Below are 23,079 nucleotides of genomic sequence, written 5' to 3'. Positions count from 1 at the left end.
AACACAAAGAATTCTCAGGAAAGCAAATTCTCTTACACAATTGTAAGAAAGGTTGTTTTGCAATATCAATATATCATTCACCACCCATGGAGAATTTACCACCTACAAATTCCTGTTCAGAATTCCACATCAAAGTCTGGATTTCACAATGCATTATTATTCAGCCTCTATTTCAATATCCAACAACATAAGAAAAGACTCTTTCTTGTCCCTCACTTTCAAAAAGCTAGCTAATAATTTCACAGAGATCACCATTCATATAGTCAAAAGGACAAGAACCCCACACGCTTAAAAACTCATTAAGGAAATTTTAAAAATCAATGAAAAATGAATGAATCATTTACAATGAAAAAGAACAAAGAGTTGGCCATGCAAAAGCAGTTGTCCAGTGAATATGAGGAGCAAGTTTGCTTATGCAAACTATCTGCTTTCCATCTGCATACAATATTCCCATGTATGAGATCACACTATAGTTTCTTTGCTCAAACCTGTATCTGTATACAGATACAGCTAGTATCAATTTCTGCAATTACAGTAGCAGGGGGGAAATGTTGCTGCTATCACAGAAAAGGTTGCTTCAAGTTCCATAGGATTTCTGAGGAGGCCTACAAAATGTTACGCTTTAGCTGAAGTCACTGACCATCAGGCAGAATAGCAAAACACACCAGTATCATATAGAGGTATGCACATCACCCTTTTATTTCATAGCCAACAGTGTCATTCCAAAGGATAAATCAATAAATAATTATGAACTGTAAAACCCCTCTCTTTGGCATTGGACAGTATCCCTTAAATCACGCTAAATGCTATGTCAAGCAGTTTCTTAAAAAATCATTCCTCACTATAATAGAATGTTGCAGCTTGCTGTAAAAATTACTAGCTTCTCCTTATATTTAAACAAAAACTATCCCCATATTCTGTACTGTGAATGGAAAAAAGTAGGAGAGATGACATGATTTCCAAAGCATGTGCATTCCATCTTAAGGGAAAAAACCTCATCCAGTTTTTCCATTCCAAAAAAGCAGGACTTTGCTAGGAATGATTAATAAATGATTGGTTTCACAGAAAAGTTAAACCCTCAACCCCCCTTCAAACGAAAACATTTTAAGCCTTCACATCTAAGTAACTTACAGATCAAAAACATAACATGGTTGCACACTGCTTCAGTAACAAACAGCACATTTTAAAGAGAGAAAAACAATGACAGATTATTTTAAATGCTAAAGTTAGACTAGCTAAATTAAGTTTGTTTGGAGATGATTTCTTGAAACATTTGAAAAAACATCTTGAAAAATTTTTAAACCAGTGCATTTGACATAAATTATAATTCGGTATTGAAATGGTCAAGGCTTTTTATCAAAGCTCAAACTCTAGATTTAAAAAGTAGTATTCAGTGCTGTAAATAAACTGGAATGATCCAGTGCAGTGCTAAAAATGTGGTCTGGTAAGACCTCCCCGTCATAACTAAGCAATATGGTAGTACTAGTATCTAGAACTCCTTTCATATTCTGCAGATTCAGATGCAGAATTTTATGATATATATATATATATATATATATATACACACAATGTAAAGATTCCAAGTCAGGAATTAAGACTGTTAAAAAATGAAGGTACTAAATTTATCAAATTAATGTTTGCTTTGCAAGTAATTTTTTCCATTTTTCCTTGAAATCTTTTTTTAATTTACATTGAAATCAATTTGAAATAGGAAAACTAATTCAGTTGCACTTTTTAAAAAGTCAGTTCCAGTAATACAAGTACAAAGCACTCAGCCTTAACATCAGTGATTAACTTTGTTCCCAGTGCAAATCCAGTTACAAGAAATGTAAACTGGGTTATTTTAAAGAACACATGGTCCTATTTAAACATTTTCTGTTCTACAATGCAAAAAAAATAAAATACATATGTAAAAATACATATGTTTTAATATTAAGAATTAAGAGTGTATTTCAGTGCTTATCCATGAGTAATTTCTTACAGCAAGCCCAGTCAGGAACAAGTCACAATTTCTGAGTGTTACATCACCATGGATCTGAGTTATCCCTGTGCAAAACCTTCTGTTTCATTATAGTGTTCTAAAGACATTTGCAGTCAGGATTGTCCCAGAGTTCCTTCTATATGATTTTTCCCCTTCTCCACTATCTTCATAATCTTACTATTTAAATTATGGTCTGCTGACAGGAATTAAGTACCATGTGCAAGTCTGTCCACATAGTTCAGAGGATTTTGATGCAATGAAAAACCAACAATAATTTATCTTCATGTGCTATTCCTAGCAAACATACGGTCCCCTCTTAGGGTGAGGTGTTGGAGCTGATACTGAAGCACTTCTGTGTCAGCTGGTTCCTTGATATTCATTCTGTCTAAATTGAGGTAGTCTAGAGATTTAGAGTGAGCCCTTTTACCCTTGAAAAGGCAAAGAGGCAAAGGACCATGAAAAGACTTGTATGGTTCATAAGGTAGTGGCTTGGTGCATTTATCCCCTGAGCTAGGCATTCGTCGCCTTCTTCGACCATTGATGGCTGGGATTTCATAAGGCTGGTAATATCTGCTTCTAGCTTTACACACCCGTGAGGAGCGGGAAAGTCCTGAATCAAGCTGTTTGGAGCGCAAAGTAGGCACCACTTCAACCTTATTCTCCTCGCCTACAGTGCACTTCTGGGCTAATTTCAAGAGCTCCTCCCCAGTTGTGAAACCAACCAAATAGTTAGAATCCATGTGGAGGATCTGATAGCCTGAAACAGTCTGACGCATCGGTGAACATGGAGTGCTGGAACAACGAGGTTTCTCTGAGTCCACCTTGCCTGTGGCACCAACCTCAGCAATAGGCAAGGGGAGAGTAGCTAGGATAGACCTGGACTCTCCGTTAATGTCAACTTCCATTTTAAGTTTGAGACAGCTAGCCTGGAAATATAAAAACAAGATTTATTAGTGTGGCATAATATTCAGAAAGATATAGCACAGTTTCTCTTGGGTTTTACTTCCCAACTTGACATGAGCTCTGATAGTTTTAGATCTTCTAAAGCAGATGATTTCTTGCCAAGAGCAATCCAATGTGTTCTAATGAATAGGTAGCTGGGCTTGAAGTCAAGCCCCATTCCTCTCATAGTACATCTTAACAAGTCACTTACATTATGGGCTCAGTTTCCAGTTCACAAAACAGAAACAGTAGTGACCTCTCTTTATACTAGTAACTATGAAGACAAACACAGCAATAGTTACAGAACAACTGCTAAAGTAAAGGGCATATGTACATCAAATAATAGTAGCGTGAATGCCATCCACAAATCTTGTCTAGGAATGGAGCCACATACTAACAGATGAGAGGAGGCACTCTGTCCAAACCAGCCTTGCATATCTGAAGGATCTAAGAACCAGGAACCAGTTTAGGAATTAGCAGCTTTCAGTTTTACATGATTACGAGAAACTAGACTGATGGATGAAAAAGTCAAAGGTAACAAGCTTGGTCCTCACACACCCATCACACATTTGGCTGCAAGAAATCAGATAGGTACTTTATAGATTCATGCCATACAAGAAAACTGACATCTAAAAGTATTTTTAAAAGTTCTAGATTTTCTCCTTTTACTATTATTTAGCAACAGGGTGCACAAACTAAACTTAGGCTTTGTTTCTTTGTAGGTTGTAAGGCTTCACTTTCTTGCTTCCTCCTCCACAGAAGCAAAATAAATGTGGTGGTCATGTGTCTTAGTAACCATCCCTCCAATCCAGATTGTGACACTGTACAGCTATAAAAGTGCACAATCTAACCTGCATCCATCCTTACTATACGGCGCCAATCTTCTGCTACTCATTCAACACATGCCCCAAAGTACACATTTTCCCTCTTTGGGGGGCTTTCCTTTTTTTCCTCACTTCCTGATAAATTGATAAATAGCTGAATTTCACTGAAGACCAGGTGACTAAACAATCTTTTTAAAAGAGTGAGAGAGGGCCTAGCTAGTTTTGCAGACAGCTCTGTAGCTTGCTTCCACATAGTTTAGTGAAAACAGCTTCTGTTGAAGCTGAACTGACCTTTTACATCTCCTGTTCAAGGTCCACTGGAACTAATGAAATTCAAAGAGCACAACCCTACTAGAAATCTAATTAGACTCTTCTATTTTTTTGAACTTCTAGTGCAGTTGCACTAAATATCCATCTGTCTGTGGGCCACAACTCACATTCTTTTTGGTGTTTTGTTTGGCATAGAATTATCACAAAGACAGCACATATTCACAAAATCCTCTCCATGTAGGTTGACAATATCCACCATTTGTGTTTATTGCAGAAGGCTATGAAAAGTGTCCAGCCACAACAGAATTATCAACATGGACTTTATTTATCCACCTCCTGAAAAAGCTCAAATGAATGGGCCATGTGATTGAGAAAACATTTCACATCTTGTAAAATATAGAATTGTGATTCAATCTCACCTGAACCACAAACTCAGTAAGTGGTCTTAGGAAAACTATTCTTGGCTTCCACCTCTCTGTAACATGTAGACAATACTGGCCTACCTTAGAGGGTCACATTAAAGATTACTGAGGTAATGTATGTGGGGCACCTTGACCTCTTGAAAGTATTATTAAGTAGTAAATATTACATCTGCACTGAACTCACTGTACTGAGTTCAAAATTAGCCTATGGGCGTGGGAGGACAGAGCATTCTGAACAGTAATTTTGCAGTTTGTTTTATATCCCCCCCCAAAAAGCATAGAGATCAATAGGACTGCTTTTTAAAAAGTAAATGCTTAAGTGAATTAGGATCCACATTAAGTAAATTAAATAAATAAAGTATATTAGGATTAGAATTCCAAAAAGGGAGGTAAAATATCCGGTTATTTAGACAGTTCTGGAAGCTATGCATTTTTTCCTTTTATAAGAGAAGCTTATTAAATCATTAAAAGTAGAAACTACATACTAGCAAGATAACATAAAACGCTTTTTAGTTACCCAATTATCTTCTTAGGCAGCTGCAAAAAGAGACAAGCCTCACATAGTTTCAGGTGGGTGGCTGTGTTGGTCTGTAGTAGAAGAGCAAGATTTGGGTCCAGTGACACCTTTAAGACCAACTAGATTTCCAGGTTTCTAAGTTTTTGAGAGTTAGAGGGAGCTCTAACTTTTGAAAGCTCATATATAGAATTCTAGTTGGTCTTTTAAGGTGCTACTGGACCCAAAACCTCACACAGAAACCAAACACTATTTTTAAATAGGCAACAATACATGCAATGTGATGAGAAACATTGTTAAAACTGGAAAGGATGAGGGGAAACTTGAAAAAGCATTTAACATTTATCACCAATAAACATGCAGATTTTATAGCAATTGGTCCTCTTTATGGAACGAGAAGCACAGCACACATTGGGCAGCAGAGATTAAATGTCACTAAAACAGCCTCACAACAAACCCAATAAAGATACTGTGGACAGGAGGTTTTAGTCTCATCAAAGCTAATTTTGTAAGCATTATTATGGCCAGCTTGACAGAATCAGTAAAGCCATTAAGAGATAACTTTCTTAGCCCCGTCGTGCCAAGCCCCCAACAGTTTGTACTGTTAACACAATGATCAATCTTAAAGTGGAAATTCAACTAAGAGACTGAAGCATTTGTAAACAGAGAAGAATCACTATTATTTAGTCTCTGTTTTAAGATTAATATTTGACTTGTACTTAAAAAAGATTTTTGAAAGTATCCAAATTTTAATTGAAATAAAATATACAACTGGAAATGTTACCAAAGTAATTATAAAAATAACTGAATTTGAGGCAATAATTCTAAATACAAAGTATAGCTTATTAAAGTCAGTTAGCTGGGAAATTAAGGTGGATCCAAATGATACTTGGACTGCATTAAAAAGTGTAGCTTGAATCTGAAAAGCTGGGAGCAAATGTCACCTCTGAAGAAGTCAGCTGACACTGCATGTGAAGTAGGCCATCTGATGAACAGAGACAAGCATAGCAAAATTAAGAGCACTAATAAATACTAAATGAACTTTATCAACATCACATCACATATTAGTTGCTTTTTAATAATGTTTGTACTCTTAATTAAGAGAGGCTGGAGTTAGTTCTTCCACGTTCTTATGGCAGAATGAAGATTCTAATCTGCATTAGAGACTTTGCATACAGAATCAAAAGTGGGTAGTTATCACCAAATAGTCGTAGTGAAATTTAACAGAGGTGAAATCCAGGAGATAATCTCCATTCCATTTACACACAGCCTCCTATACAAGCTCAAGATAAGTCTTTTCAAAGGCAATTAACAAATAAATACTGAGGTGCATGTTAAAATACACAGACACACGCATGATTTTTCATATGTGAAGTTTAAGTTTGTAGGGCAGGGTTTAATTTGAAGGTTACATACCTTATAATTTTTATTTATTTTATTTATTATTTCGATTTATAAACCGTCCATCTTCAGGGCACAGTTGTCAATAAGATTTGTTTACACACTCATGAGACAAACCAGAGATGGCAAAGGTAAAACTGACAATGTCTGGCATGATCAGGAACTCCTGATTAACCTATTTTATCCTATGTTGTCACTTTTTAGTTGTTTTTTTTTAATTCAGTCCTAATTTATATGAAATGTGGGCCAGAGATGGAACAAACTCAGGGCCAAGCTACAAGTGACAAATGACACTTGAACAGCAAGTGGATTGAGTGGAGGGCAAGTGAACAGGGAGAAATACACTTGCTGTTCCTCATCATGGATAATTCATGCCTTAGGGAAGCTTTCCACATTTCATCCTTCTTCTGTGGAACTCCTTATCCAGTTAACTGTTTTGATATTTGTTCATTTTGGTTGAAAGGACAGAGATATGCTGGCTTTCAGTGTGATGCATGTGTTTGCTTTTCTTTATAAAAATCGTTGGTATAATGATTGATAAATGCAAGAATATAATCTGGTTTCACATATAGCCTAATTCATTCTTTATTCTTTGTATCAGACAGTGTTCCATAAAGGCAGCAAGAACAACAGAAGGACAGCCTCACAAAGCCTTTCCACATTAAAATGTTTAAACATTAATTTTTAAAATTTGGTGTAGCGGTTAAAAGCGGCAGGACTCTAATCTGGAGAACTGGGTTAGATTCTCAAGTCCTCTACTTGAAGCCTGCTGGGTGACAGCCCCACCCACCTCACAGGGTGATTCTTGAGAAGATAATAATAACACACTTTGTAAACCGCTCGGAGTGTGGCATTAAGTTGTCCTTAAGGGCAATATATAAATTGAATGTTATTATTATTATTATTATTTTTAAAAACCCCAATGATTTTTCAGCATTATTTTTATTTGTTTAAATACTTCTGTTCTGCCTTCTTGTCAAAAACAGTCAAGGCAGTCATTATAGTTTGCCTAAAAGAAATAACTGCAGAATGAATGAAGCAGAATGGGAGATGCAAGAAAGAATGTGGATGGTGTATGCATATCTGTTACACAGCTGTGTACAGAAGAACAAGCAGGTGATATTTGTCTGTATGAGCATATTAGCTATTTGTGTATAGGCCTGTAACACAAAGGACTTCTGCATGTGAATAAATGTACATTTTTTTGAGCCGAGAGATGTAGATGGATGAAAAAGAGCTCATGGTGGTAGGTGAATGAGAACAGGGGCAGAAAGGCTATCCATGACACCCTGGGCCTATGGCAAGCAGCTCTAATGTAAAAGCTGAGATTTTGCTCCCCTTTCCTACATCCTCTACAATTAAAATAGTTATGACTATGGGATTTATAAGGAACTGTTAATCAGGTCTAAAAAGGAGACTGAAATTTTACCAGCAAACAACTGCCCCATCATGACTCCTCAAACACACAGTCCAGCTTGTCTGTGCCGCTAGCCACAGTGCTGATCCAGTGGCAAGCAGGGCAACCACCATGTTCAAAGACAGCAACTCTTTAAGGCTGTGTGAAACAGATGCATGGGCAACCAGTTTTTTGTCTTTATCAGTCTTTTCATGGCAGAATCCCTGATAACCTATCACTCTGTGGAATGTATTTGGAAAGCCAATTTCTCAAAGAATAGCAAGGTTGTTATCATCTCTGATCCATAGTTCTGCAAAGGAACATTGTGACCTATGAATGATTCAAGATAGGCAAGTGAGAGGATGGGGATGAAACACCCTGGAATTTTTTGTTCAGGCAGACAAGGTTTATATGAGACAGCAACATACTCTGAATACTGAAGCTCGTACACACTGTCCTAGGAGAAGCACAGAACTCTTAGGCTTACAAAAATACCAGTGATTATAATGTTTTTCTCAGTATGTCATACAGAATACATACAAACAGCTTTTTAAAAAGCAAGTGATAATTAAGATTGGTTCATTTTGAAAAATCAAATCACATTCCCTGGTATCTGACTCCAGCCATTGCTCTCCCTAGCAACAGATGTTTCCTAATCTTTATGTTTGCAGTATACTGCTATCTTCAACTCCAATGACTGAAAGCATTTACGTAATATATACATATTCTTGCCTTTGTGGGATTTGCCATTCAAAACTCACTCATATGTCTGGTTAGGAGGTTTTTTGTGTATTTGTATATCCAGAAACTATTTTCTCACATATTACATTACATATTTCGCATATAAACTCTGATTTCTATAACAAAAGAATATAAATATTGTTAATAAATTGGCATACAGAAAAAAATGGTCTTTTCTGTTTGTGTTAGCTTTTTTCCATTGCAATTCAGACTGCCTCTCTGACAATATACAGGCTTATCTCGACATGCCTCATATGTAAACTAGCAAATCATATAAGGTTTCTCATACTGGCATACCTCTTACCATATATATGCTATGATACATACATTAAAAAGACTGCATGTCACAGAAGACAGCTTTACAGGGCATGCTATACTCCACTTGGCATAAACTTATACATGCTGGGATCAGGCCTTGGATTTGGCCATCTTTAGGAAACCACCTATGGCAATAGAGACAAAAAGGAAGTCAGTATTTTTGCATCCTAGTGGGCCATAATGTAGAAATACTTTACTTTTACACCATCAGAAATTGATACCCTGACACCTTTATGAGTAAATGTCAACAGTAAAATGTGGGTTCAAAGTGATAGTAATTCAACTTGCTGCCTATTCTGAAAATACTTAGTAAGATGATCTGAAAAATTTAGTACTTGGGCAACCTTAAGTATAATAATGTTGCATAAAGGGGTTAGATTTCCTCATTTCTTAAATCTAACCACCACCTACATTTTCTTCCACCATGCTGCCATATCTCATCATCATATAGCTATTATAGGCACATAAAAGAGTGGGGATGTTGTTGGAAGGTATACAAGAAAACTAGGTGAAGACCAGGCTTCATAAATGCAGGGCGAGAAAGAGATCCCAGGCTGGTTATGCAGAGGAATCAGGGGCTGCCAAGAGCTCTCCATAGTGCTACTTCCTTATATGGACAAGGAGCCAAGGCAGCAGCACCAAGGAAAGTCCTTGATGCACTCACATAAACTACACTTCAGCACTATTCCTTGGCACACCTTTAGTACTCTAGCTGACTGATGACAGAGGGGCATTTGAGTCATCTACCAAGCATAGGCTACACATCAGCAGATCACTAGAAAGACTCCATGTATCTAAAATTAATTTGCAAAACAAATAAATAAAAACCCAGGTTGTTTGATGTTAGCATTTTGCCACTTTATGTGTGGTGCAAAAAATCACGTAACTATAAGGGCCTTATGCTATTTACAGGTATAAGACTACTTTCAGTTTTCTGTCGCTGCAGAAACGCTACATGCTACCAGAAAGGGTAAAGGACATTAAACACAACACAGCAAACAAGCAGCACTGAAATAAAGAGTTGTTCAACTATAATGCACAGGTATTTCTACACTTGTATTTTTACACCATGTGTATCTTGTACCATGTACCACATAATATTAGACACATGCATCATACAATATATATGCATAATTAAATATGCTGCAATAAAAGATATACAATATCACATGACTACTGGAGAGATTACTCAGTGGCCTGCACAAAAAAAAATTACACATACTCTGGAGAATAATGCATTATCTTTGTTAGATTTGAAAGCCAAGTATACACTTGCATACTCAACAATATGCACACAGCTTATTGTTAAATATACTAAACATATGTGCATGATTTCCGTTCACTTTATATCCACACCCAATGTACACTGCTGTACATATGTACATCTCTATTTATGGGTGCGTTCACAGTATGTTGTTAAGGCTCTTATGTAGATATGCATATGAAAACATACAGACAAAAAGACGTAGAAGCCGCTTGAGCGGCTAAATATGGTCCGTAGTCACACAAGAGATAAAAATCTACTTCTCACTGAAGCTCACAGCCAGACTCCCTTCCGTCATTATGGATGGAGACTCAGGCCAACGTACACACCGTCTGTTTACATGCACGCACTTCCCTTTCCAAGCGCGCAGCCACATGCACATGATGCGTCGCAATTCGACCACCCCTGGTGCCTTCGCCTCCATCCCCACCTCTTCTGGTTTTCCTCCCTCCCCGCCAACCCGCTCTGCAGCTATCGGTGCGCTCACTGCACCCGGCTCTGCGCGAAGGTCCGAACTGCACATCCGCCCATCGTGGCCTTTCAGATGCCAAGCCACAGCTTCTAGTCGCAGCAGTGCCTCTGGCTGCCCTACCTGCGGTCCAGGATGCCGGGGCCTGCGGGCCGCGTTCCGGCCGACAGCGAAGCTGAGACGGCGAGGCGAGAAACAGAGGGAGAGGCGAGCAGCCCCGCCCTGCTCTCTTATTCCACGGGGCTGGGGCGGGGATTGTGGCTGGCGATGGCGAGGCGAGGGAGGCGCTCCCTTTCCCTCTAGCCCGCCTGTCGTGGCTGCTGCTGGCCCGCCCACTGACGCCTCAGTCAGGTCGTCCTTCCTGCCTTCCCGTTCTTACCCAGGGGAAAGTGCGGGCGCGGGCACCTCTAGCCCTTTAATCTTCCGAGGAGGTGACTCTCCCGCCTTATGGCGGGCGGCACAGGAAAGTACAGAGGGCAGGGGCTTGGAACTGAACTTGAGGCCGCTCGACCTGCTTCGGACATCTGCAGCTGAGGGAAAGGGCTAGGGCCAGGAGGGGGGCAACCAACGACTTCCAGACACAGCCTGCATTTCCAAAAGTGTGTGAGAGGTTCAAGAGATCAACTTCTTCGATGTGCTCAAGAGAAGAGAGCTAAATTCATGTACTTACTCTCTTACACCCATTCTTTCATGGAAGAAAGTAAAACCAGGATCCTCACGGATCCTATGGTTTTTTAAATAGGAAAAACACAAATGAAACATCAAATCACATATCACAGCCAGGTCCACAGACTGAAATATAAAAAGCACAGATCCAAAAATAGTTGGCCCTGCCACGGTGAAAAAACATGAATCTGAGACACGGATCCTCATGAATTCATATGATTTTTACATTGAAACAAAAAGGCTGTCATATTTTAGATCATGTCCCAGGCTACAGAGAGCAACAAAACAATCACGCATTCACGAATTTGTGGTGCTGCCACGGCACAAAAACAAGCTCAAAAAGCATGGATCCTCATGGATCCTCTTGATTTTTACATGGGCCCATGCAAAATCCACCATACAATACTAGACCATGTCCATTGCCACAAATGGGACCAAAAATTCAGCCATCCATTGCTTCGTGGCACTGCCACGGGGCAAAAACATGGTTCAAAAGTGCGGATCCTCACGGATCCTCTTGATTTTTACGTGGGGTCATCCAAAATCCACCATACAATACTAGATCAGGTCCATTGCCACAAATGGGACCTAAAGATTATGCTGTCCACCCCTTTGTGGCACCACCACGGGGCAAAAACATGGTTTAAAAGCACGGATCCTCACAGATCATCTTGATTTTTACGTGGAGCCACCCAAAATCCACCATACAATACTAGATCATGTCCATTGCCATAAATGGGACCAAAAATTCAGCCATCCACTGCTTCATGGCACTGCCACAGGGCAAAAACATGGTTCAAAACTACGGATCTTCATAGATCCTCTTGATTTTTAAATGGGGCCACACAAAATCCACCATACAATACTAGATCAGGTCCATTGCCATGAATGGGACCCAAAAATTCAGCCATCCACCTCTTTGTGGCACCACCATGGGGCAAAAACATGGCTCAAAAGCATGGATCCTCAAGGATTCTCTTGATTTTTACATGGGGCCACCCAAAATCCACCATACAATACTAGATCATGTCCATTGACACAAATGGGACCCAAAAATTCAGCCATCCACCACTTCGTGGCACCGCCACAGGGCAAAAACATGCTAAAAAGCACGGTGTCATGGCCCAGTCTGAGAGTGAGGTCTCCTCTGGAGGAGAGGAGCCTCGTGTAGCCAGCCAGGACTCCTCAGGAGAAGAGGAGCCCTGTGTAGCCAGCCCTAGCCCTGATTCAGCAGAAGCCAGCAATCAGGAGCAACAGCTGCTGGCTGATCAGAGCTTGCAGCCAGCAGCTGAGGCACCAGCACCCTCTAGCTCCAATACTACAGAGGAAGCTCAGCCAGGAACTTCTACAGGTGCAGCGCAGCCAAGAGCCTCCACCCCCCCCCAGGTTCACCCACGCCCAAGGAACGCCGCAGGCAGCGCCAGAGACTGGAACTGCAGGAGAGACGGCGCAATGCTCGCCTCTTGAGCCAACGCCAGCTGCTGGAGAGTGACAATGAGTAGTGGCAGGATAGAGCCCCAGTCGCTGGCTGAAAACCATGCCTGGCTATAAGAGCCAGTCTGGGGGGGAACTGCTGGGTGTGGAAGCAACGTGTCTACTGCCTGCAACCACTCTGTGTTCTGTGAACCTTGCCTGTGCCTGCTTTTGGACCTGACACTATCGGTGACTGACCTTGGACTGTGCTTGACCTCGCTCTTGGACTCTGGACTCACTCCTGGCTTTATCTTGTGCTCTGACCACTGGTTTGACTTGGCTTTTGCTCTTGGAACTCCCCTTTGACTTTGGCCTTAAGGTTTGGCCTTGAACCACCCTGCTTGGGCTGGCCCAGCCCGTGACAGATTGCTTCCACCCAAAACTCCCTGGCATGGACATGGCAACACCCACCCCAGGGAGCCTGGCAATGCTGCAGGACCAGGTACTACAACTAACCCAAGCACTGGTCACTTTGCAGCAGCAGATTGCTACTCTTCTTACTGCCCCTGCTGCACCTCTGCCTGCAAAATGCCCAGTGAAGCCTCCTGACAGTTTTGAGGGCAATGTGGAGGAATTCCCAGTGTTTCTTGCCCAGTGCCAGCTATTATTGAACTCCGGGCTAGAGACTTCCCCACAGATAAAGTCAAAGTTGGCTTCATCCTCAGCCTGTTAAAGGGGCAGGCAGCAAGATGGGCCACACCCTTGTTACTGGCCAAATCCCCTTTGCTGGGGGATTTTCCAAGCTTTGTGGCTCACATTACCGCCGCCTTTGCAAACCCACTGAAAGCTGTGAAAGCAAACCAGAGAATACGTGCCCTCACCCAGGGAGATGGGACTGTGGCCCAATATACCACTGAATTCCAGCTACTGGCTCAGGACTTGGACTGGAATGAAGCAGCCTTAGTTGACCAGTACCTGGAAGGACTGTCTGACACACTATTGGATGAAGTGGCCCGATCTGAACGACCAGGAGGGCTGCAAGCGCTCATTCTCCTATGCCTCCATATTGATGGACGACTGAAGAGCCAGCAGCAAGCACGTGCGCTACGCCAGCCACCCCCACCCCAGACCTCGCCTGAGAGGACAGCGGAACCCACACTGTCAAACATGCCTTCTACCCGCCTGCCTCCAGAGGAAAAGGTGAGGTGTCATGCCCACAACCTCTGCTGGTACTGTGGTGGGGTGGGACATTTTGCCGATGGTTGCCCTGCCAAAAGAAGGACCCGAGCTATAGTCCAGGAGCAGACTCCCACTAAACAACTTGTGGGAACGGCCAATGCCTCCAGTGTTCCTCCTGAACCCTTCCTGGTACCAGTAAAGCTGTGCCTGCCTGATGGTTGATGGCTATTTGTGTACGCCATGATAGACTCAGGGGCATCCCGCTGCTTCATGGACGCCAAGTTTGCCACACAGCACCGAATTCCCTTGCGGGCAAAGAAGACCCCCCACCGTAGTTGAGGCCATTGATGGGTGGCCGCTACGTTCTGGGCCTGTGGTCGAGGAGACCCAGGACCTCCTCTTGCAGATCCAGCAGCACCGTGAGCGGCTCTGCTTTGACGTGGTAGGCATCCCTCAATTCCCGCTGGTCTTGGGACTTTCCTGGCTTTGCTGCCATGACCCGGTTATCCGGTGGGGCCAGTTGGACCGCCGCTGTCATGAGTCAGCCCCAGCCCCGACTGGCCACCTTACCTAGTGCCTCAGAGTCCTCCTCAGAAGATGAGCAGGAAGGGCCAGCAGGATCTCCTCTAGAGTCGGAAGCCCCTGCAGAAGCTATGGGAGAGGAGGAGCAGTCAGAAACCACTGCTGCTGCTGCTCCAGAGGGAATTCAGCAAGAACAGTCTGGAGCTTCTGCAGAGACTGTCAGGGACGAGGAACAGCCAGAAACCTCCACAGAGACTGTAAGAGACAAAGACTCCCCCAGAGCAAGAGCGAAATCCAAGCCTCTGGGGCCAGCTGAAAGGAGGAAACTTAGAGATAAGGCAGTGCTCCTGGAGAGGCGTAGGAGTGGCCGTCTGCAAGCACAACGCCGAGCTGAGCTGTTCGAGGGAGAGGCAACAGCTGTCCCTCATTAGGACAGCAATAAAGGAAGACGCTGAGGAAACCAAGCGTGGAAGCAACTCAGCTCGCCACTCCCTGCTACCTGGACGTTTGTGTACCCTGCTCTACTGCTTGCTTGGACTTTGACCTTGGCCTGCCTACTGACTACTCTTCTGCCTGTCCCTGTCTCTCTGACTGATAGCCTGACCCTGACACCTGGCCTGACTCCTGGACCCTGGTTTGCTGTCTTCTGTAATACTGAACTCCTGCCTGCTGTGTTCAGCCCTGCAGTACCAGTGAGCCTCCTGCCTGCTGTGCCCAGCCCTGTGTGCGACATCCGCTTCTGGGACCCGTGCCCACACGAAAATCAATGCCCAGGTCCCATTGCAGCTGCTGTACAGGAGGCCTCTGTGATGCCAGAGGAATATGCAGAGTTTGAAGATGTGTTTGAGGAAAAGAGAGCAGACCAACTTCCCCCTCATCGGCCGTATGATTGTGCCATAGACTTGATTCCTGGAGTCCCTCTGCCAGTGGGACGCCTGTACTCATTATCAGAGCCTGAGTTGGCTGCACTCCGGGACTTTCTCACCACCAATCTGCGGCGAGGGTTCATCCGGCCCTCTACCTCACCCACCTCTGCCCCAGTCCTCTTCGCCAAAAAGAAAAGTGGAGAACTTCGGCTGTGCAATGATTACCGGGCCCTGAACAAGATCACCGTTTGCGACCGGTACCCACTGACTCTGATCTCCGACCTCTTGGAGCAAGTCAAGGGAGCCCAGATCTACGTCAAGCTGGATCTTCGGGAAGCCTACAACCTGGTGCGTATCCGAGAAGGCGATGAATGGAAGACCGCCTTCAGTACCAGATATGGACAATACGAGTACCTGGTAATGCCCTTTGGCCTGACTAACGCACCAGCTGTGTTCCAGAGACTGATGAACAACATCTTTCGAGATATCCTGGATCAGTTTGTCATCGTTTACCTGGATGACATATTAATCTATTCACGTGATGCGTCACAACATACTCGGCATGTGCGCACGGTGCTGCAAAGACTCCGGCAGCATGGCCTATTCGCCAAACTGGAAAAGTGTGCGTTCCACCGGCCTACCGTGGAATTCCTTGGCCATGTGCTATCACCTCACGGAATCCAAATGGACCCAGCTAAAGTCGAGGCTGTACAGACTTGGCAAGCCCCCCGTACTCGGAAGGATGTGCAGCGATTTCTGGGGTTTGCCAATTACTACCGGCAATTCATCCCCCAGTTTGCATCCATAGCCGTCCCTCTCACTCAACTTCTCCGGCCTCGAGAGCCTTTCCGTTGGACACCGGAAGCCAACGAGGCATTCCTGACCCTGAAGACACGCTTCGTCACGCAACCAGTCCTACGATACCCGGATCCCCAGCTACCTTTTCTAGTCGAAGCAGATGCCTCCAGCACCGCCATTGGAGTGGTGCTCTCACAACGGGCAACCCCCTCCAGCACTCCACAGCCTTGCGCCTACTACTCTCGCCAGCTGACCCCTGCAGAAAGGAACTACACCATCTAGGAGCGGGAGCTGCTGGCAATAAAGGCAGCCTTTGAGGTTTGGCGGCATCATCTGGAGGGGGCTCGGTACCCAGTCCAAGTGCTCACTGACCACTGGAACCTCGAACGCCTCCAAACTGCCCGCCGTCTCAACCAGAGACAGATCCGCTGGTCATTGTTCTTTTCCCGTTTTGATTTCAGGATCACCTATGTTCCCAGCTCCCAGAATAAGAAGGCCAATGCTCTGTCCCGAAAGCCAGAGTACAACACATCCCCCGACCTGGAACAACCTCCAATGACCATCCTGGCTCCAGAAACTTTCGCCGCCACGCAACCCCCTCCGGGGCTGGTGGAGGAGATACAGACTCAACAGCTACTGGACCCCGTTTCCCAGAAGTACCTCCAGAATATCCGGGGGTCTCCCCATCCCCAGGCAGATGGATTTGCAGAGGAAGAGGGGCTACTGACCCACCGAGGCCGGATTTATGTACCCCCAGGCTCTCTACGAACAAAGGTACTGCAGCTGGTCCACGGTTCTAGACCTGCCGGGCACTTCAGCCGCCACAAGACAACCCATCTCTTGACCCGTGACTTCTGGTGGCCCCGGGTGCAATTGGATGTGGCCCGGTATGTGGCAGCCTGTGAAATGTGCAGACGGGCCAAAGACCCTCCCCGGCAAACCTTCTGGTCTCCTGCATCCACTCCCCACCACTCCCCACACCCACTCGGCCATGGAGGACTATTTCCATGGATTTCATTACAGACCTGCCCTGCCCTGGATTTCATTACAGACCTGCAGGCCACACCTGCATCCTAGTGGTGGTGGACTTGTTCACAAAGATGGCCCACTTCATTCCCTGTTCTGGACCCCCCACTGCCCAGGAAACGGCACACCTGTACCTTCAGCACGTCTTTCGATTCCACGGGCATCCGGATCATATAATTTCTGATCGGGGAGTTCAATTCACCTCTTGGTTCTGGCGGGCCCTGCACTCCCTTCTTGGCACCCAAGTTCACTTATCCTCAGCACACCACCCCCAATCTGATGGGCAGACAGAGCGCACCAATGCAACCCTGGAGCAATATCTGAGATTCTACACAAACCATCAATAGGATGACTGGCTAGCTCTACTGCCTTTGGCCGAGTTCGCATATAATAATGCAGTGCACTCCTCCACCCAGCAGACCTCCTTCATGGCAAACTATGGCCACCACCCTCGTTTCTTCCCTAGCACGGCACCCTTGTCGGGAATCCCAGCCGCTGATGATCGCCTCCAGGAACTCCAATCCATGCAGGAGCTGTTGCGGGAACAACTCCAGCTTGCCAAGGGAAGCTACAAGGAGGCTGCGGATCGGAAACAGCAACCTGGTGTTCCCTTGTCCGTGGGTGATCGGGTCTGGTTATCCACCTGCCATATCTGCAGCCAACGGCCTTCCAAAAAGCTAGATGCCCGGTTCCTTGGACCCTTCGTGATCATAGACCAGGTGAACCCCGTGGCCTACTGCCTGCAACTACCACCAACCCTCCCAATCCATCCTGTGTTTCACCGGTCCCTTCTAGTCCCGGCTTCACCCCCGGACCTGCACCATCCCGCGCCACCGCCCCCTCCGCCTCCGATTACCATCGAGGGGCAAGAGGAATATGAGGTCGCCCAGATCCTAGACTCACGTCGCCGGCAGGGGCAAGTACAGTACTTGGTGGACTGGAAGGGGTATGGGCCGGAAGACCGCTCATGGGAGCCTGCCATGAACATCCATGCCCCTCGCCTAGTCCGACAATTCCATTGGGCCTATCCTCAGAAACCGGGGCTGCCTGGACCACAGAGGAGGGGGGGCTTGGGAGGGGGGATGGTGTCATGGCCCAGTCTGAGAGTGAGGTCTCCTCTGGAGGAGAGGAGCCTCGTGTAGCCAGCCAGGACTCCTCAGGAGAAGAGGAGCCCTGTGTAGCCAGCAATCAGGAGCAACAGCTGCTGGCTGATCAGAGCTTACAGCCAGCAGCTGAAGCACCAGCACCCTCTAGCTCCAATACTACAGAGGAAGCTCAGCCAGGGACTTCTACAGGTGCAGCGCAGCCAAGAGCCTCCACCCCCCAGGTTCACCCACGCCCAAGGAATGCCACAGGCAGTACCAGAGACTGGAACTGCAGGAGAGACGGCGCAGTGCTTGCCTCTTGAGCCAACGCCAGCTGCTGGAGAGTGACGATGAGTAGTGGCAGGATAGAGCCCCAGCAGCTGGCTGAAAACCACGCCTGGCTATAAGAGCCAGTCTGGAGGAACTGCTGGGCGTGGAAGCAACGTGTCTGCTGCCTGCAACCACTCCGTGTTCCGTGAACCTTGCCCGTGCCTGCTTTTGGACCTGACACTATCGGTGACTGACCTTGGACTGTGCCTGACCTCGCTCTTGGACTCTGGACTCACTCCTGGCTTTATCTCGTGCTCTGACCACCGCTTTGACTTGGCTTTTGCTCTTGGAACTCCCCTTTGACTTGGGCCTTAAGGTTTGGACTTGAACCACCCTGCTTGGGCTGGCCCAGCCTGTGACACACGGATTCTCAAGGATTCACTTGATTTTTACATGGGGCCACCCAAAATCCACCATACACTCCCAGATCATGTCCATTGCCACAAATGGGACCCAAAAATTCAGCCATCCACCGCTTTGTGGCACCGCCATAAAGCAAAAACATGCTAAAAAGGCACGGATCCTCATGGAACCTCTTGATTTTTACACGAGGCCTCCCAAAATCCACCCTACAATCCCAGATCATGTCCATTGCCACAAATGGCAACCCAAAATTCAGCCATTCACTGCTTCGTGGCACTGTCACGACACAAAAACAAGCTCAGAAAGCACGGATCCTCATGAATTTTACATGAGGACACACAAAATCCACCATAAAATTCCAAATCATGTCCATTGCCTCAAATGGAAGCAAAAAATCCAGCCATCCACAGCTTTCTGGTACCTCCATGGGACAAAAACGTGGTTCAAAAGCACAGATCCTCATGGATCTTCTTGATTTTTACATGGGGCCACCCAAAGTCCGCCATACATTCTGAGATCATGTCCATTTCCAGAAATATTATCAAAAAAATCAGTCATACACCACTTCGTGGCATCGCCACGGAGCAAAAACATGGTTCAAAAGCATGGATTCTCATGGATGCTCTTGATTTTTACATGGGGCCACCCAAAATCCACCATACAATCCCATATAATGTCCATTGCCACAAATGGAACCAAAAAAATCAGGCACCCACCATTTCATGGCACCACCACGGGTCAAAAACATGCTTAAAAACCACGGATCCTCATGGATCCTCTTGATTTTTACAGTGGGCCACCAAAAATCCACCATATAATCAATGTCACGTCAAACAAGATAGTGATGGTCAGACAGTCCTCTTGGCTGAACTGACTCTTCTCTATCCCAGTGTTGCTCTCCAAGAGCCATATACTGAGGGTGGCCTGCTACTCCACCAAACACTTGAGCATGGCATGGGTGGAGTTAAACATGTGCTAAGATTGCTGATCCGGTGATACTTCGGCATGCCTGCCAGGTCTGCTTCTGGAGCAATTGGTGAGTAGCTTTCACACTACATGAGATGTGTGATCTGCAGGCATCTCATGATGAGACACTGGAATTCAGGAGTTGGAGAGTCTGTTCAAGGTTCCTCAGAACAATCCAGACCCAGTGTGTCCTTCATCACAAGGTGACGTTTGTGGGCCACACAGTAAATATGCTTATAGCCCACTTGGTCTGCCACTGTCAGGATGATTTTGCCACTACTGGTCACCATGAATCCTGTGGTAACATCCTTACCCATTGAACTAATTGCCACCTGGATTTTGGCAGCAATGTTTTCTGCAATGTGCAATGCAGCATGGAGCAAAGCCTTGCAGTATCTGACCTAGTGCCCCTCCATCTCACCTTGCCTGATGCTGGTTAGGTGGGTAAGCACAGAAAAAAAATAGAGACAATCCAGATCCAGAATTCAGGGATCCCAGAAAAATCAAATTCGCCAAATCTGGGAAACATTCTCTGATCCAGTTCAGACAGATCAGAGAAAATCTCTGTTAATTTGGCAATTTTTCCCTATCTGGGGGGGGGGGGGCTATCCAAGGGGTGGGTGGGTGGCATTTCAAACAAACTTCACCAAATTAACTACAAAGGCACTGCTGCTGCTGCTGCTGCTGCTGCTAAGGCAGCTTCTTCCATCAAGGGCTGGGCTTTTCCATCTGCCCAGCCCCGCCCCTTGCCTGCTCCAGCCTACAAAGGCTGCTGCCAGAGGTCTGCTTGCACTGTTGCTGCTGCAGCCAAGGCAGCTTCTTCCATCAAGGGCTGGGCTTTTCCATCTGCCCAGCCCCGCCCCTTGCCTGCTCCAGCCTACAAAGGCTGCTGCCAGAGGTCTGCTTGCACTGTTGCTGCTGCAGCCAAGGCAGCTTCTTCCATCAAGGGCTGGGCTTTTCCATCTGCCCCGCCCCGCCCGTTGCCTGCTTCTGCCTACAAAGGCTGCTGCCAGAGGTCTGCTTGCACTGTTGCTGCTGCAGCCAAGGCAGCTTCTTCCATCAAGGGCTGGGCTTTTCCATCTGCCCCGCCCCGCCCGTTGCCTGCTTCTGCCTACAAAGGCTGCTGCCAGAGGTCTGCTTGCACTGTTGCTGCTGCCGCCAAAGCAGCTTCTTCCATCAAGGGCTGGGCTTTTCCATCTGCCCCGCCCCGCCCGTTGCCTGCTTCTGCCTACAAAGGCTGCTGCCAGAGGTCTGCCTGCACTGTTGCTGCTGCAGCCAAGGCAGCTTCTTCCATCAAGGGCTGGGCTTTTCCATCTGCCCCGCCCCGCCCGTTGTCTGCTTCTGCCTACAAAGGCTGCTGCCAGAGGTCTGCCTGTACTGTTGCTGCTGCCGCCAAAGCAGCTTCTTCCATCAAGGGCTGGGCTTTTCCATCTGCCCAGCCCCGCCCGTTGCCTGCTTCTGCCTACAAAGGCTGCTGCCAGAGGTCTGCCTGCACTGTTGCTGCTGCCGCCAAGGCAGCTTCTTCCATCAAGGGCTGGGCTTTTCCATCTGCCCCACCCCACCCAGTGCCTGCTCCAGCCTACAAAGGCTGCTGCCAGAGGTCTGCCTGCACTGTTGCCTTGGCGGCAGCTTCTTCTATCAAGGGCTGGGATTTCCATCTGCCCCGCCCCGCCCATTGCCTGCTTCTGCCTACAAAGGCTGCTGCCAGAGGTCTGCCTGCACTGTTGCTGCTGCCGCCAAAGCAGCTTCTTCCATCAAGGGCTGGGCTTTTCCATCTGCCCTGCCCCGCCCGTTGCCTGCTTCTGCCTACAAAGGCTGCTGCCAGAGGTCTGCCTGCACTGTTGCTGCTGCCGCCAAGGCAGCTTCTTCCATCAAGGGCTGGGCTTTTCCATCTGCCCTGCCCCACCCCGCTCGTTGCCTGCTTCTGCCTACAAAGGCTGCTGCCAGAGGTCTGCCTGCACTGTTGCTGCTGCCGCCAAAGCAGCTTCTTCCATCAAGGGCTGGGCTTTTCCATCTGCCCCGCCCCGCCCATTGCCTGCTCCAGCCTACAAAGGCTGCTGCCAGAGGTCTGCCTGCACTGTTGCTGCTGCCGCCAAAGCAGCTTCTTCCATCAAGGGCTGGGCTTTTCCATCTGCCCTGCCCCGCCCATTGCCTGCTTCTGCCTACAAAGGCTGCTGCCAGAGGTCTGCCTGCACTGTTGCTGCTGCCGCCAAGGCAGCTTCTGCCATCAAGGGCTGGGCTTTTCAATCTGCCCTGCCCCACCCCGCTCGTTGCCTGCTTCTGCCTACAAAGGCTGCTGCCAGAGGTCTGCCTGCACTGCTGCTGCTGCTGCTGCTAAGGCAGCTTCTTCCATCAAGGGCTGGGCTTTTCCATCTGCCCAGCCCCACCCCTTGCCTGCTCCAGCCTACAAAGGCTGCTGCCAGAGGTCTGCCTGCACTGTTGCTGCTGCCACCAAGGCAGCTTCTTCCATCAAGGGCTGGGCTTTTCCATCTGCCCCGCCCCGCCCGTTGCCTGCTTCTGCCTACAAAGGCTGCTGCCAGAGGTCTGCCTGCACTGTTGCTGCTGCCACCAAGGCAGCTTCTTCCATCAAGGGCTGGGCTTTTCCATCTGCCCAGCCACGCCCGTTGCCTGCTTCTGCCTACAAAGGCTGCTGCCAGAGGTCTGCCTGCATTGTTGCTGCTGCCGCCAAGGCAGCTTCTTCCATCAAGGGCTGGGATTTCCATCTGCCCTGCCCCGCCCGTTGCCTGCTTCTGCCTACAAAGGCTGCTGCCAGAGGTCTGCCTGCACTGTTGCTGCTGCCGCCAAGGCAGCTTCTTCCATCAAGGGCTGGGCTTTTCCATCTGCCCTGCCCCACCCCGCTCGTTGCCTGCTTCTGCCTACAAAGGCTGCTGCCAGAGGTCTGCCTGCACTGCTGCTGCTGCTGCTGCTGCTGCTAAGGCAGCTTCTTCCATCAAGGGCTGGGCTTTTCCATCTGCCCAGCCCCACCCCTTGCCTGCTCCAGCCTACAAAGGCTGCTGCCAGAGGTCTGCCTGCACTGTTGCTGCTGCCACCAAGGCAGCTTCTTCCATCAAGGGCTGGGCTTTTCCATCTGCCCCGCCCCGCTCGTTGCCTGCTTCTGCCTACAAAGGCTGCTGCCAGAGGTCTGCCTGCACTGTTGCTGCTGCCACCAAGGCAGCTTCTTCCATCAAGGGATGGGCTTTTCCATCTGCCCAGCCCCGCCCGTTGCCTGCTTCTGCCTACAAAGGCTGCTGCCAGAGGTCTGCCTGTACTGTTGCTGCTGCCGCCAAGGCAGCTTCTTCCATCAAGGGCTGGGATTTCCATCT

General features: G+C 47.0%; 1 protein-coding gene across 2 annotated transcripts; it reads right to left on the bottom strand.

Annotated features, from left to right (window-relative positions):
- Positions 1-1,914: 1,914 nt before the first annotated feature.
- Positions 1,915-10,735, bottom strand: MACIR (macrophage immunometabolism regulator). Of its 2 annotated transcripts, XM_054986160.1 has the most exons (3): positions 10,666-10,735; positions 8,819-8,934; positions 1,915-2,907 (listed from the first exon to the last, which is right to left on the bottom strand). In XM_054986160.1, exon 3 carries the CDS (start codon positions 2,884-2,886, stop codon positions 2,263-2,265), a length of 624 nt encoding a protein of 207 aa, XP_054842135.1. In that variant the 5' UTR covers positions 2,887-2,907; positions 8,819-8,934; positions 10,666-10,735; the 3' UTR covers positions 1,915-2,262. The 2 variants fall into 2 exon arrangements, with proteins under 2 accessions (XP_054842135.1, XP_054842136.1); XM_054986161.1 differs by lacking the exon at positions 8,819-8,934 and having other exon boundaries at positions 10,666-10,727.
- Positions 10,736-23,079: the final 12,344 nt, after the last annotated feature.

The sequence above is a fragment of the Eublepharis macularius genome, chromosome 8 (assembly GCF_028583425.1).
Source record: "Eublepharis macularius isolate TG4126 chromosome 8, MPM_Emac_v1.0, whole genome shotgun sequence".
Taxonomy (NCBI): domain Eukaryota; kingdom Metazoa; phylum Chordata; class Lepidosauria; order Squamata; family Eublepharidae; genus Eublepharis; species Eublepharis macularius.
The sequence above is the reverse complement of the archived record's forward strand: the minus strand, read 5'-3'. Positions and strand labels throughout refer to the sequence as shown.